Raw genomic sequence first — 16,965 nt, 5'->3', positions numbered from 1 at the left:
ATGGCTGGCGGGGCGGCCAGCCAGAGTAAGTGCTCAGATGGCAGAGCAAGCAAGGTGCCTTCTTTCCAGGTGGGAAATGAACTCATACCGATGCACCTTTGAACCCTGGGTCCTCACTGACCAAGGACAACCACTGTGAGTGGGGTACAGTGAGGGAGCAGAGAGGGGCACAGAAAAGAACTTTTGGTTGTAGAACTCAAGAACATGAGGCAGAAGGCACTGCCCCATGTGCTCTAGGGTGTCCTGCTCACAGTTTTATGATTATGAATCCTGCTTGAGGCATTTTCCCTAATTAATGTTGGGTGACTTCCCTCCTTTCATTAAAAGTTTATTTTCTACACTCAGATGCTGTGCTTGCGAGAGGAGAAGTATTGCCTCTCAGAGGTGCCATGGGGTGGTGTGTAATTTTCCCAGGTTACTAGGTGGGGGCTCGAGCCAGTTCTGTGTTGTGTTGTTGAAAAGGAACCCCTAGATATTGAACCTGGCCCTGGCTGCTGCCGGCTCCACCTGGCAGAAGGGTTACACTTGGACTAATGCCGTTGACACGTCAGAAGAAACGAAGTGTCTTCGGTATTTGAAAACAGCATGCTGAACATTTACTGTGTTCATTTCCACTAATTTTAGAAAGACATCAAACTGCGATGTTCTAAATGTTCACAGATGTGAATTTGATTGCATGATCATTGTCACAGGTGCCAGTAATTTTAAATGACTTTGAAAATCGAGAGAGGCATGAGGGCTAATTTGGACCTGGAATTTTTTCAGATCTGAGAATCTTTCTGGGTCTGATGCACCAGTCTCCATATCCACTAAGAGCTTGGACATTGTTAGTTAGATTGAATGCAGCTCAATCTTTTTTCATAAGAATAACTTTCTTCACTTTTCATCGTCACCTGAACAGTGATTTACAAGGTGTTATATTAACTGTAAAGCAAACTCAAATAATGATAAAACAGACATATAATTGCATCATGAACCAAAAGAGATTATCTATCTTTTTGTCCTAGGGTTTTGTAAGGCACTTATCACCACAATATTTGAGAGTCACAGAAAGTTGAGAGTAGCTGGGTGCTTGAACAAGCAAGTCTGTTCTGGTTTTAATATGGTTGATGTTATCTAGGTTTGAAAGCTAGACAGGTTGGCTTCTGGTAACATTTGGATGAGCGATCTCCTGTATACCTGTATCTATTGAATATCTTTTGAGCCATACCTGTATCTTTTGAATATCACACTACACAGATAACAGAAAAAAAAAGTTTCAGAACAGCAGCAGTGTTAGTCTGTATCCGCAAAAAGAACAGGAGTACTTGTGGCACCTTAGAGACTAACAAATTTATTAGAGCATAAGCTTTCGCGGACTACAGCCCACTTCTTCGGATGCATATAGAGTGGAATAAATATTGAGGAGATATATATACACACATACAGAGAGCAGAAACAGGTGGGAGTTGTCTTACCAACTCTGAGAGGCCAATTAAGTAAGAGAAAAAAAACTTTTGAAGTGATAATCAAGATAGCCCAGTACAGACAGTTTGATAAGAAGTGTGCGAATACTTACAAGGGGAGATAGATTCAATGTTTGTAATGGCTCAGCCATTCCCAGAAAAAAAAAGTGTCTCCTTTGGCTGATAAGTCGCTATAGTGCTTTTAGGTATAGAGCTCCCTGGATCAGTATCTTACTGGAACAGATTCCTCACAAGGAAGGATAATCCTTCATTCAGTACCTAGGACCTGCAAACCTTTATTCACATGAGTGATCCTTACTCATGGATGTGTTCCATTGAACTCAATGGTACTACTCACATGTGTAAGGATTTCCCACAATGGGGACACTCATTGTATGTATTCTACACAATACACATCAGGTTTGGTGATTTTATTAATTACTACAGAGTGCACCATTAACTGTTTTTGTTCTAGTTATGGTCAAAATGGCACTTATATTCTAAGCCCTTATTTTCAGTGGCTTATACCTTTCTGAAGCAATTACCTTTGGGAATGAAGTTTCCCATGCATGTTTCATCCCAGAGGTCAATGTTTTTTGTAAAGTTCAAAGAAACAATATTCAGCTTTTTTCATTAGTTTGGACAGTCAAACAAGCACAGGTGTTGTTTTCTTAAATGAGTAACTAACGAAATACGTTTTTTTCCTTTTAAAGTGTGTGTGTCATTACAAAAAAAAAATCAAAGGAAAAAATTATACTTGGTGGGCCCAATCCTGGACACTTATTCATTTGAGTATTTTCTTTTATTTCAATGGGCTTGCTTACTGGAATCAGGACTCCTCATGTGAATAAGTTTCCCAGATGGATTTTTTTTTTTCAAACAAGTCAGGGAATTTGGAATTAAGGTCACACAAACATAACTCTGCCCCTCTTATGTCCACACTTTTCATTAGATGAACACACAACACTGGTTGATGTTTACATACATTTAGGCAAATGCTTCAGCTCAGCGTAACTACATTGACTCATGTATTCTTTAATCCTTAAACTGTAACTTTTTCTATAACATTAGCTGAATATATATACACACACACACCAAATGAAAGGCCCATTCCTGCAAAGACTTACTCATGTAAGTAACTTTAGTTACATGAATAACCCTTTTGATTTTAAATGGAGCTCATATGAGTAAATTTATGTACGGTCTTTTTACATTAGTATTTCAATTATTCAATGATAGAAATAATGTGAAAAGGCCAAATCAGTTTTGCTTTGGGGTCCAATCCTGCAAACAGCTACACGAGCAATTTTACTCACTTGAATAGTCTTATTAAAACTCAAAGGGGCTGCTCATATGTGTAAAGTTACTTACAGGTGTAACTGTTTGAAAGATTGAGTCCTAAAGCAAGATCGATCCAGGAAATAATTCTTCTGAGCTCCCTTAGTATTTTATCTTAGGGCGTGTCTACACTTGAAATGCTAAAATGGCACTGCTGTAACTGCAGAGCATCTCTCGAGGAAGCCTTGGAGGATAAAGAGACCTTCGAGCATTATTATTGTCTGTATTATGGTAGTGCCTACAAGCCCTAACTGAAATCGGGGTCGCCTTGTGCTAGACACTGCAGAAGCATATACTAAGAAACAGGCTGTCCTACGAACAGTTTATAATCTAATGAGACAAGACAGAAAAAGGGTGGATAAGAAAGTATTGCTATCCTCATTTTTCAGATGGGAAACCGAGGCACAGAGAAATTAAGTGATTTCCCTCAGGTCATAGAGGAAGTCTGTGGCAGCATCAGGAAGTTAAATGTTTTCCAAGACCCATGCTAATGCCTTAACTCCAAGACTATCCTTCCTCTTCAGAGCACTGTTGGGAACCAGACTATTCTGTTCACATTAAGCTAACTTAAAATTCCAGGGGGATGAAGTCCCCACACCAATTCTTTTCTGGAAATGCCTTCAAAAATCCTGTATGTCTTGGACAGACCGCCAAATCCTGAGAGTCTAGGAGAGAGTCCTCTGAAAAACCGTGTATGTGGAACCTTTGTAGAGCATTTGGGTGGGTGGGAAGAACATCCACTAGCAGCTTTTTCCCTTTTTTTAAAAAAAGAGGAATGTTGTGATTGTTGGATGGGTGGGGTAGGGTTATTGACTTCCATGGGCGGTGTGTATAATAGGCCAGGGAAGGCTCTGCTTTTCCTAGCTGGAGCTGCTGCTGTGGAACACTGGGCTGGGGCTGGCTTGGGCCCAGCCGGCCCAGGGCTGGGGATGCTCCTGGGGATGGTCCTCTAGTGGCTGGGGGGAGGGGGCAGAGAGGTGCAGGAGGGACGGGTAGCTCAGGGTTCCTGCCGGCCTGGGGCTTCGCAGGCTATAATGTTATCCAGTAGAGTCCAAAACATTAAAAAATATATAACAGAAAGCCATTTCCTTTCCAAAGAAAACAACATTCTCTACACAGATAGAGCCAAATTTTCAAAATAGTTCAGATCCTATTTAGACATCTAAAAAGCCAGATTTTCAAAAGATCTTACCACCCAGAAGCTTCTATTGTGGTCATATTTTCTAAAGAACTCAGTTATTCCATACTCAGGTCTTCGTAAAATCTGGCCACTTGTTTTAATGTCTACCTGGGAGCTAGCTTCTGAAAATCTGGCCCTGATGGTGAGTGTGGAAAACTTTTGAAAATCTGGTCCATAGAAGCTATGGAGCTGTGTATCTTGTCACTCATAGCAGTAAAGCCAATGGAATACACCAATGAAAAATTAGTGTTAGTCAGGAGATTCAAGTCCAATACAGGCGAGTCTCATCTTATGCGCATTTAACATTCACAAATTCAGCTTTGCGTGGTCGGCAAAAACAAGAACCCAAAATAGAGAAAAATAACAATTTACTGTAAATACTGTACCTGTAGTGCAGCCGATTCCGCCCACCATTACACTCAATGTAATTTTGACTATACGCGATTTTCGCTTTATGCGCTGACAGCGGAACGTAACCCCAGTGTAAGATGAGACTCGCCTGTATTTGTATTTATTTGTATTCAGAATCGAAATTGAACCCAAAGCATCAAAAATGAATACAAATCTTATCTTCTGTGTTCCTCCCTACTCAATAGCCTTATAAAGTACAGGCTTTTGACTTCTATTTTATATTGTGGTATACAAAAAAGTAACACAGTATATTGTTATGCATATTAATGCCACAAACATCAACCTAAGGGGTCTGCGCTCCCCTCCATGCAACTAGAGTACCATTAAGCTCCATTATATTATTATTACTACTATACCATGGAGTAAGGCATGATTAAGCTATTTTAGCAACCAGTCCACTGAGAGTGGGAATAAAAGTAGAATGCAGAGCAAAAATCTATGGCCACGCATAAAGCAAAAGCAAGAAAACAGTTTGAATGTTAAACACTAGCGACAGCTTTAGAGAGCTTTAGTGTATGCGGTGTTGTTGTAGCCGTGTTGGTCTTTAGAGAGACATTGAAACAACATAAAAGTGCAAGACTTTGGGGAACTCCAGGCTATTCAGTTTATTGTCACACACTGGCTCTAGCTTCATTTTAACCTATTTTAAAATGTGCCTGATGCTCCATTTCCTCCTGCATAATAAATATATAATGATACTGTAAACAAATGTGCAAATTAGTTTTGCACACATCAGGATGTTTTGAATTTGACCACAAGGGTTTTCATTCCTGAAGTTTCATTTAGTAAGCTGTAGTGGTAGCATTTTTATAGTTTATTTTACTTTTAACTTCACAAACACATCTCTCTCTGTCACTTTCTGGGGATTACAAAATTGATCTTTGTCAACCAGACTCAGAATGAAAACTTTGAACAAACTGAGGAGAGTTTGACTACCTTTCTTCTTTTGACCCTCAAGACCTCTCAGTCAGATCTCATTATTGAAGATGAACTGGTTTTATCACTTCTCTCGCAATGTGACCTTTTTGGTTGTATCTCAGATACAATTCTTGTATAAGTCCCATTTTCTATTGGAATTAAAAGGGCAAAGAAAAAAACCCTTTTTACTATCTTATCTCTTCCTCACCCACTACTTTTTGATGTAAGAGTAAATGATAGTTATCTTTCATTCTTAACCTTCCAACATATGATAAACAGCAGGACTGAAGCAGAGCTGCATGTTACCTAGAACTATACCTGTTCTCAGCGGATTGAAAATGACATTTCACAGCATGGACGCAGTCTAAGGCTTCTTGGAAATGTACAGTTCCAATAGTCTTTGGCAGCATGTAGGTGGGATTTAAATTACATACTTCTGCAGACAAACTCCCCAGTGGATTTCCTTCTCTAACTCTTGTGGCAATATGGGTTTTCAAATGCCTGCATAGGTTTTGTAAAATTGTTTCCACAAATAAGTGGCATCTTTTTGTATAATGGAGATGCAAGAAAACAAATAATTTTGGACGTGAAACAGGAACACTTAACAAAATATAAGCAACAGTAAAACTGTTGTGTACACAATATTCGTGTATTATTGCAGAGGAAATTATTGTAAGTTTTTCTTTTTCTATGATTAAAGCTACTTTAGTTGAACGCATATCAATACATTTACCTTAGGTCAGTTGTTCTAAGACTGAGGGACACAAAGAGACTACCACTAAGTGATACCTTCACAAATATAGCCACATTTGCATATGCGGCATTGTTACTGCACATTTAATTTTTTGAATGCAACCACTGTCCATTTAATTTACTCCAATCCTTAGTGGCAGCTATTGTGCTAACCAAGGATCATGGGACTAGATCCCTAAGAGGTAAGGTCAGAACAGTAAAATTAGCCATCTGTCCAATAAAGACTAAGCTCAGGTTGTATTTCTCTATTATGTTTCCAACTGTACTGGCATTTCTCACAACAGCGAGTGACAAAGATCTTATTAATTTTAAATTAACTGTGAAAACTAAAAAAGAACACTGTGGAATATATATAAAAACTAAGGATGCAATCTTGCAAATATTTTATACTGCCAAGGGAAATATATAGAGTTTGTCAAATTTTCAATTAATCTGATTCACTAGACCAATAATCCCGATCCGAATAAAGTCAATGAGAAAATTTACACTGACTTTAGAGGGACCAGGATATGGTTCAGTGTTTTAGAACTCCTTGTCTCAGCCAGCAGTATTTCCTATAATCACTACTATCTTATAAATTATGCAAATACAATTAGCAAATTAGCAAACCTAGTGACTTTACCATTTCTTGTGCCTCATCTTTGTATTTTACATTTCTAGTGAGTGCAACATGGAACTGAAAACAATGTAATTTGTATGGGGTATAAATATTTGATCAGTATCTAGACCTCTAACTTTTAAATACCAAGGACCATATACTGTCCTTGATCCACATGCAAAAATCCCATTGACGTCAGTGGGAGCTCAACTGCAGATCAAAGGTAGCGTATGGCCTTTAGGGGACTAATGGAGTCTTTGCTGTAATTTAAAGTGCCCCATGTCATGGTCCAATGAACTGTAAAAAATATTCTTTACTAAAACTTTGCAATTACATATTGATGCAATGACTGTCTGCCTCCTCCTATTTATTTTCTTTCACTGATATGCCAGTCCTCTGTGCATTGCATAATCCACTGCCGTGGGAGTAATTCTGCTATCCGAAATACTCTGGCCAATCCTGCAGTCACTATCCAGGTAAACCTCCCATTGACTGGGAGCCTCACTTGAGTGTTACCTGTGTTCACTGCAATGCCACAAATTATGGGCCAGACACTCCTCTGAACGGAGGCCATTAGAATTTTGTCAGTAATTTTAGTGGCAGCAAGACTTGGTTCTTGAACTGGAACTTCAGTGAATCATCCAGGAGAAGCAGGCTGTATTAGAAGGAAAAAGAGAGACTGGGACAGATTCTGATCCTGTAACTCCACTGATTTCAGTGGAGTTTCCTCTACTGTGCATTCATGCATATGAGATCAGAATAGGGTGACCAGATAGCAAGTGTGGAAAAATTGGGACAAAGGGTGGGGGGTAATAATCGTCTAAATAAGACAAAACCCCAAATATCAAGACTGTCCCTATAAAATCGGAACATCTGGTCACCCTAGATCAGAATGAGGCCCTTTGTCTTCTTTGCAGACACAAATCCCTAGCCAATCAGGAAAGATCAGAAAATAAAACATTGGGGAAAGTAGATATTGGTAAAACATATGTTGAAAGAATTTGGACAGTGTATTGGGGGGCTACAAGGGAAATATTGCACTTAGTATTTCAGTCACAACTACAATTTACAAAAGAGAACACATTTAAAAATTTAAAATAAGAAGGGCTATCATGTTAAACTTATGCAAAGAGGCATTTGATAGTTCTAGTAACTTACCTGGATAGTGCATAGAGAACTGAAGACTTTTCGCACAATAAGAGACAATGTAATACTATATTTGAATGCACTTGTGCTACGTTCAGAATGAATGAAATGAAACAATGTGCATCCCAAGAATACTGTATGGTAAGCTGATACCCCTCCACTTCAAGACAAGAAGCAGCCAGACAATAATAGAAAGCAGAGTGTGAAGCGGGTCCATCTTTACTGAGCTGAGACACAAGTTAATTTTCAAATGGACGCATCATAAGACAATAAAACGTTAATCAGCCATATGACAAGGACAAACTCTCTACTGACTTCAGTGGGAACAGGACTGGGCCCATTATTTTGTTTCCATGCTAACAGATTTTTCCATCTGTTAGTATCTCCTTCCTTATAGAAACATTATTTCTGAAGGCACTTTGAGAGTCAGAATGTAAACTCTGAAATAAAGTGGTATCTTTTCCACTGTTCAAACAGATCATTAATCCCAAAACAGATATCTTCTATTCCAAATACATATTTTTAAACCATTTTAAATCCTTACAATAGACTTACTAAGAACAGATGCAGCCAGTTAAGAGCAGTTTTATATTTATTACTGCTTTCCTTGCCCTCACCTTTTCCTTTAATACTTAACATCACAGGTGTGAAAGAAAAAAAGTTAGGGAAAAAAATCATTGTACTTATATTGCCTTTTTATAGAGGCACCTCTCTTTAGAAAGAGTTGTTTAGATCAGATAGAAACTCCAAGTTAAATACTTTTTAATTAGCTCTTTAAAAAAAGGCTAAAAATTGCTGTTAAAAGACAGGATCGCATACAGTTAAGAAATCCATGGTTTTATTGGAAAGCCAGACAGATCAACGCCAGAAGAGATGCTGCAAATGACCAAAACATATGCTCAAAAAATCTAAGAACATCAGGAATAACTAAACAGAGGAGGAAAAAACACCCTTCCGATTTTTTAACAACAGGAAATGAAGAGCCTTTTGACAATATGGATCAAATAATAGACGTTTAAAGACAAGGAGGGGCTCTAGTCCTCCTTTGGAGGATCCCCCCCAGTGCCCAGTAATTGAGATCACATGGAAACTGTCTCAACTCACGCAGTTCTTTGTGGCTAAAAAGAAATGAAATACAAACAGTGGATTCTAAAGCTCTCAGATTTACCATCAGGGGAGATGTGTGATATGGATTTAACCCTGTCTGTGCCGGGGGACTGCACAGGTTTGCTTTCCCACCCACTGTCCATACACAGAAATGTCTTGAAAGTGGGCTTCCCCCCGGGATATTCTCCTAGTTGAAACCTTCCTACTTGCCCCTGCCAAGGGAGAGTTTCTTACCTTGCCTTCTGGGGATGTTTCTCCTGGAAGCTGCCGTGTGTCCAATGCAAGAGGCCAGCAAGAGCAGAGCGAAGCAGCGGCAGCAGCGGGCTGGGCTCCGTAAATCCATCGCAGCCAGCCTTCAGCCCACCCCGAAACAGAGAAGTTTGGGGAAGTTGAGCGTGCGGGGGGCAGCTGACCGCGAGGCGGCCAGGGAGGGAGAGAACTGCTCCGCGGCGGCTCGGCTGGGGCTGTGGGGAGCAGCCGCCGTCCGGAGTCCGCAGCAACCAGACAGCGAGTGGGGCTGGGGCTGGCGCTGGCGGCGAGCAGCCGGGCTTGTCACACGCGCAGGAGGGAGGAGGCTGGGACCGGCCCTTTGATGGGATTACAGTCCCCTGTAGCGCAGACGGGCAGGGAAGGGACTAACGCGGTGGGCAGGACACCTCCCCTGAGCGCGCAACCCACCCCGCGCAAGGGAGCGGGGGACGCCCACCCACCCCCGCTATGGCTCGCGCAGCCTTTCCCCTCCTCCCCGCGCAAGGGACCGGGGACAGCCCCCACTCCCCCGCTTAGGAGGGCGCAGCCGGCTCCTGCTCTCACTGCTCTGCAGGGCTTCAGGACCCGTATACCCTATTCCTTTGTAAGGCACCCCAGCTCAGTAGGCAGCTCCTTCCCTGACTCCCGCAGAGACCCCGTCCCCTTCTCTCCTCGGGGCAGCCAAACAAACCCCTCCCTCCGGAGAGACCTGGGACCCAGGCAATGCCCTACCTGTCTGTGGCGCCCCCCTTCTGCAGGGTGCGATAGCCCGCTGGCAGCCCCATCCTGGGGCAGGGCCAGGAGGAGGATTCGGTGGGATAGTGGCTGCAGAGTTAAGAAGCTCAATGAGATTTAATCCCCCCCACCCCGCAGATGGATTCTGAGTCCACTCCAGCCACTCAGACTAATATAGAAACTCTCATGGGGATTAGAGGCCAGCAGGAGGAGGGAGCCCAAGTGTCCTGGGAAGAAAGGAGGGGAATAGGGAAAAGGAGCCCAAACCACCCTATCATAGAAACATAGGAATTGTCCTACTGGATCAGACCCACAGTCCATTTAGGTCAGTGTCCTGTCTCCAACAGCGGCCAGCCCCAGAACCTTCAGAGGAAGGTGTAAGAAACCTCATATTAGACAGCTGTGGGATAATTTGCCCGCCCTCCCCCAGATTAAGTCTCATTCTAATCTCTGATAGAATCTTAAACCCTGCCTGTAGCATGAAGTTTTATATGTCTTCCAAAATTGTTGTTATAACTTCTGGATATTTTTATGCATATTCAAATTATTTTATGTATATAAAATTATCCACTCCTTTGATGAATCTAGTTAAATTCTTGATCCCAATGACATGCTGGGACAATGAATTCCACAGTCTAATTACACATTATGTGGAGGAGAAAATCTTCTGATGAAGAGAAACAAGGAGAGAAGGAGCTGTGCTTCAGACCACTATGGGTAATACAAGGAAGTAGGGAGAGGGAGCCTGTGCCATTTGAGGAGAGACAGGGGCAGTGATAGACTCTGAACTCTCCAAAGGAGAGGACAGGGAGATGGAACTGAAGTCCCTATGAAGAGAGGTTGGAGGAGGAAATGTTGAGCATCCTGATGAGAGGGAGCCCATGTGTTTAAGTACCATGAGGAGAAAGCAGAGAAGGAATCAAAGTGTCTTGGCAAGACAGCAGGGAGAATGTTACCCGAAGTCCCTCAGGGATAAGGTAGGAAGTGAGAACCTGTCTCAGATAGAGAGATGAACTGCAAGTCCTACAGAGAGGGGTTCTAAGTGAGCCCACCAGAGGGAGGGCATAGAATCCTAGGACTGGAAGGGACCTCGAGAGGTCATCTAGCCCAGTCCCCTGCACTCAACGCAGGACTAAGTATTGTCTAGACCATCCCTGACAGGTGTTTGTCTAACCTGCTCTTAAAAATCTCCAGTGATGGAGATTCCACAACCTCCCGAGGCAATTTATTCCAGTGCTTAACCACCCTCACAGTTAGGAAGTTTTTCCTAATGTCCAACTTAAAGCACCCTTGCTGCAATTTAAGCCCATTGCTTCTTGCCCTATCCTCGGAGGTTAAGGAGAACAATTTTTCTCACTCCTTGTAACAATCTTTTATGTTCTTGAAAACCAGTATCATGTCCCCTCTCAGTCTTCTCTTCTCCAGACTAAACAAACCCAAATTTTTCAAGCTTCACTGATAGGTCATGTTTTCTAGACCTTTAATCATTTTTGTTACTCTTCTCTGGACTTTCTCCAGTTTGTCCACATCTTTCCTGAAATGTGGTGCCCAGAACAGTTGGGGCCTAATCAGCACAGAGTAGAGCGGAAGAATTATTTCTCTTGCTTACAACACTTCTGCTAATACATCCCAGACTGATGTTTGCCTTTTTTTTCCTTTTCTTCTCGCAACAGTGTTACATTGTTGACTCATATCTAGCTTGTGATCCACTATGACCCCCAGATTCCTTTCTGCAGTTCTCCTTCCTAGACAGTCATTTCCCATTTTGTATGTGTGCAACTGATTGTTCATTCATAAGTGGAGTACTTTGCATTTGTCCTTATTGAATTTCATCCTATTTACTTCATACCATTTCTCCAGTTTGTCCAGATCATTTCGAATTTTAATCCTATCTTCCAAAGCACTTGCAACCCCTCCCACCCTGGTATCATCCTCAAACTTTATAAGTGTATTCTCTATGCCATTATCTAAATAATTGATTAAGATATTAACCAGAACTGGACCTAGAATTGATCCCTGTGGGACCCCACTCGTTATGCCCTTCCAGGTTGAGTGTGAACCACTGATTACACTCTGGGAATGGTTTTCCAACCAGTTATGCACCCATCTTATAGTAGATCCATCTAGGTTATATTTTCCTAATTTGTTTATAAGGTCATGTGAGACAGTATAAAAAGAATGACTAAAGTCAAGATATACCACATCTACTGCTTCCCCCCTATCCACAAGGCTTGTTAGCCTGTCAAAGAAAGCTATTAGGTTGGTTTGACATGATTTTTTCTTGAAAAATCCATGCTGTTACTTATCTTATTATCTTCTAGGTATTTGCAAACTGATTGCTTAATTATTTGCTCCATTATCTTTCCAGAATGGAAACTGACTGGTCTGTAATTCCCTGGGTTGTCCTTAGTCCCCTTTCTATAGATTGGCACTATTTTTCCCTTTTCCAGTCCTCTGGAATCTCTCTCCCATCTTCCATTACTTTTCGAAGATAATCACTAATAGCTCAGATATCTCCTCAGTCCACTCCTTGAGTATCCTAGGACATATTTCATCAGGCATGGAGAGAGAGAGTCTAAACCCTGGGGCGAATGGGGAGGCGGAGCAATGCTGTAAGCAAATGCAGGGTCCTTTGCAAAGCCATTCAATTGAGGCCCATCCTGAAGCTTCTTTTCAGATCCTTTACTTCCTCTCTCCCACACACGAACCACTGAGGCTGTAGGTCGGGTGACCAGACGTCCCGATAAAATCGGGACCGTCCCAATATTTCAGGGTTTGTCCTGCGTCCCGACTTGCCTTTTTTTTTTTCTCCTCCTGCAGGACTGACTCGGCTCCTTTTTTTTTTTTGCACCACCCTCCCCCATGTGTCCCAATATTTTCTTTCCTTCATCTGGTCACCCTAGCTGTAGGTTTGGCAGCCCCCTGAGCCTGACCAGAGGCCGATGATCCCAATACATCCTGGGAGAGGCAAGGGCCTAAGGAAGTGGTGTCAAACTCAGTCAGAGGCGAGGGCCAAATGCTATGCTTAATTATGGTCCATGGGCCAGGGTATGAATTCAGGACTATACACTCTCCATAAGGCACAGAGCCATGGCCACTGATGTCAGCAGGTGCTTTGCACAGAATTCAAGAGCAGCATATGGCCTTTATGTAGTAACTAAAAGTTTTAATTATTTATTCTGTTTGTTATTGTCACATTCATCACTCAATGAGAAAATCTGTTCCCTTTTAGACTCACGGTTACATCTGCCCTTTTTTCTCTTCTTCCTTCTCCATCCATGTTTCTCTCCTCCTTTCCTAGCTTTCAGAGTATCAGCCGTGTTACTCTGTATCTGCAAAAAGAAGAACAGGAGTACTTGTGGCACCTTAGAGACTAACAAATTTATTAGAGCATAAGCTTTCGTGGACTACAGCCCACTTCTTCGGATGCATCCGAAGAAGTGGGCTGTAGTCCACGAAAGCTTATGCTCTAATAAATTTGTTAGTCTCTAAGGTGCCACAAGTACTCCTGTTCTTCTTTTTCCTAGCTTTGTCTCTCCTCTGTTTGTTTTCCACTGAATTCCTTCCCTGTAGCAACTTCTAATTCCCAGTACAGTGGATTTTATTACCAGCCCTCCTCCCTTTCATCCATTAAAATAAAGCAACTAAATCATCATTGCTGATACTAAAGTGTCATCATTGGGCTTTAAAGGTGATACCCCAAGTCTAACTGAAGTATGCTTATACAACAAACACAAACCTGCGGCTGGCCTGTGCCAGCTGACTCGGGCTTGCGGGGCTCAGACTGTGGGGCTGTTTCATTGTTGTGTTGATTTCTGGGCTCGGGTTGGAGCCCGAGACCTGGGACTCTCCGACCTCACAGGATCTTGGATCCTATGCCCCAGCCTGAGCCCTGTGAGCCTGAGTTGGCTGGTATGGGCCAGCTGCAGGTTTGTCTTTGCTGGGTAGACATACCCCAATAGGCAAAGGAGAGTTCACCCCTCTGAGTTGTTTCAGGCTTTTTGCAGACTCTGGCAACTATTACTGCATCAGTTACAATTGGGCCACAATTGAAAGATTATCTCTGCAGCCATGAGGGCTAGAATTTTTTTTTTTAAACCAAAAGGGAGTGGGATATTGAGCTGTACATATCGGGACCTTCTCTCCAAAGTCTCCAGTAGACAGAAGGCAAGGCACCAAAAGTCCATTCCAACTCCTATTAAAATAAATCTTCAGCAATAGTTAGACTGAGTCCAGAATTAAGTATCCAGATTATTTCCCCTTCCTCCTACCCATTCCCAGGAGAGAACCAGAATCCTGTCCCCACAGTTCCTCACTCCGCACTCACATGTTGTAGCCTGGATTTAGCTGAGGGGATGTGCCTTTAGTTTTGGGCAGGCCTAGTCCCACCTGTCCCAGAGATGCAGATAGTACAATCTCTCACTCCAGGAGAGAGCAGGGCACAGTGTGGGGCCCAGAGCTCTTTCCCTTATCCCTCTCCTCTGAGCAGACAATGTTTGCTCTCTCCCTGGGGATCTAGGACCACTAGCCAGAATCACTATGGCAATAGTAGTGCATGGAATGACATGCTGGGAAACCCAGGCAGACAGAGGAAGGGATAGCTCAGTGGTTTAAGCGTTGGCCTACTAAACCCAGGGTTGTGAGTTCAATCCTTGAAGGGGGCACTTAGGGATCTGGGGCAAAATCAGTACTTGGTCCTGCTAGTGAAGGCAGGGGGCTGGACTTGATGACCTTTCAGGGTCTCTTCCAGCTCTATGAGATAGGTATATCTCCATATATTAGATTTCCTGAGCCCCTTCATAGCTAAAGGTTTTATGTCTATGTAATGGTGTAGCACCCACCTCTCACAAGTGCCCCCTTCTGGTCAGGTGTGTCTTTGTTCTTTAAAGAAGTCCAATCCCTGCTATTGGGCTGTATCCCCAGGGCTTCCGCCCTGGAGGCAATGGTTTTGCCCTCTTAGTCTGTTTTGGCCCCAGTCTTCAGCTGGGCTTCCTGACAGTTCAGTTCCCTTCTGAGGGTTTACTGCAGTCCAATTGTAGGCCCTTCCCCAGTGGCCTATCGAAGGATGGGGGGAGGGAACAGCACAGGCCCACCCACTCCTCTAGGTCCTAGCACAAGGACCCTAAGAATAGCAACTGTGTGCTGCCACATCTCCTTATCAAAACTGCCTTCAGTTCCCTGGGACACTTCCCCATGGCCCTAGCCTTCACTGACACCTTACCTGTAGCTTCGGGCTCTTCTAAGCTCAAACCCAGCAGCCAGCTAGGAGCTCTTCCTCGCTCCCCTGGTCCCTGCTAGCACTGAGCTGTCTGGTGTTCTGCAGTTCCCATTAGCCAGCTAGGAGCACAAGCTGCACATCTCTAGCTCCAGCAAGGAATTACCTGTCTCTGGCACCATAGCTCCTTTTTATAGGGCCCTCCTGGGCCCTGATTGGCTGCTCCCTGCAGCCTCTCTGATTGGCTGCTTCCCCTTCAGCCACTTTAGCCCACTTGGAGGGCCTCCTCACTGCTCCTCTGGGGGCCTCTGGGCTTAGTCCACCCCCTGACAGTCTAGCAGATTTGATTTATTTTCTCAGAGTTTGGCATGACTTTCTATATAACTATAAGAAGGCTATGAACCATGAGCATAAAAAGTCATTTTGCATGTCCTGAGATTGTGGTAACACTGTTATTCGCTGAAGCAATTTATAAAAATGGAAGATATGCAACCAGATTTTCAAAAACAGCCCCTAATTGTGATTGTCTCAGCTTTTCAGCTCCCCTTTTAAAACTCCTAATTTTGGATTTATTTTGTAAAATTCAACAGTTTGGACTTGGTCTCTTCATAAAATAAAGTGGTTTTAGCAGATACCTAGCTCCTCACTCATTCTTATTAAAAATGTTTCACATTTCTAACACCTGGTTTGAACATAAATAATTTAGGAAGCAGTTTGCCATGAAGTGATTTGTTTTTAATCCCAACCAACAGGATATCTAGTTGAAAAAACGGTCTGGTGAAAATGGGGCAGTCTTATTCTCTGGGCAGCTAAGTGAGCAGACTGTGAAAGAACAACTGCCTGGCCAATGGGCTTAGCAGGTTTTTCCATTATGATTAATGGAGGAGAAAAGGCATGCCAGTGCCTTAGAAGACTCCAGTGAAGAAGTCCTGTGAGTTAGCAATATAAACATAGGTGAAGGCTAATTTAAATTATACCATCATGTATAATCGCTGTAAGATTAAGAGCAAAGAAAGATAGTAAAATTAATTCTTTAAATGTATGGGTTTTTTTAAATGGGAGAACAGATAAAAAAGACAGAACAAAAGGTAAAGGAAAGGAAAGGAGAGCTACATCTCAGTTTCCATCCATTTGGAATTAAATCAGTAGTTTCTAGAAAGTTAGACCAAATCTTTTCAAATTTATCTGAGGTCCCTCTTCTCTAAAATGCTACCCACTCTTTAGTTGCCAGGTTTGCTAAATCACTGTGCCAAGCTTCTATCCCTGGAGGCAATCTGCTATTCCAGTATTATGCATTCTTAATGCTTGGCATCACTGATGAAATGAGGATTTCTACACGTTTCTGGTTGTTCTTAGGATGACTGTACAAGACAGAGTTAAGAAGTTTAAATTAATTTATATGTGTGTTTTCATACTTTAGAAAATTCCCAATTTTGGATTCAGTTGAAGCCTTTCAAGGTTTTAAAAAAAGTCTTTGGGTGGGGAGAGTTATTTTAATCAAACTGCAACTTTCTTTTAAGGGGCCTGCTAAAACGGAGTATTATATCTGCTCAGCCTGAACTCTGTTGTAACAAAGTTTTGTCTGGGAATTTCCTAATCTCTCTTTTCTTTTAATACAAGCCCCTCAGAGTCCCCAGTAGACCTTGCAAGCTGCACACACACTCTCCTAGGTCTTGCATGCTACACAGAGACACTACAGATCTTGCAAGCTGCACAGCTCAACTCCAGACTGTCCTATGCCTATGTGTCTCTCTTTTTTGACTCCAGGACAGCCAATCATTTCCCCTGTGGCTCTCTCTTTTTCCAGCTCCTTCTAAACTGGACAGATCTGCCCTCATATTATTCTCCCTGCTGTTTAGGCATTTTATAA

At 42.5% G+C, this 16,965-nt stretch overlaps 1 protein-coding gene across 4 annotated transcripts in view; it reads right to left on the bottom strand.

Annotated features, from left to right (window-relative positions):
- The window catches only part of EGFLAM (EGF like, fibronectin type III and laminin G domains), a 129,731-nt gene extending 114,487 nt beyond the window's left edge, over positions 1-15,244 (bottom strand). The window contains exons 1-2 of one of the 4 annotated variants that reach the window (XM_005282161.4): positions 9,878-10,009; positions 9,131-9,249 (exon numbers count right to left, since the gene is read on the bottom strand). In XM_005282161.4, coding sequence (XP_005282218.2) covers positions 9,131-9,249; positions 9,878-9,930 — 172 coding nt within the window. In that variant the 5' untranslated portion in view covers positions 9,931-10,009. Of the gene's footprint in view, positions 1-9,130; positions 9,422-9,877; positions 10,010-15,101 lie in introns of those variants that run through there. The other 3 variants (XM_065550027.1, XM_065550028.1, XM_024105629.3) reach the window with 3 other exon arrangements.
- Between the last annotated feature and the right edge of the window lie 1,721 nt (positions 15,245-16,965).

The sequence above is a fragment of the Chrysemys picta genome, chromosome 6, assembly GCF_011386835.1.
Source record: "Chrysemys picta bellii isolate R12L10 chromosome 6, ASM1138683v2, whole genome shotgun sequence".
Classification (NCBI taxonomy): Eukaryota; Metazoa; Chordata; order Testudines; family Emydidae; genus Chrysemys; species Chrysemys picta.
Note: the sequence above shows the minus strand (reverse complement) of the source record. Positions and strands in the feature narration are given on the sequence as shown.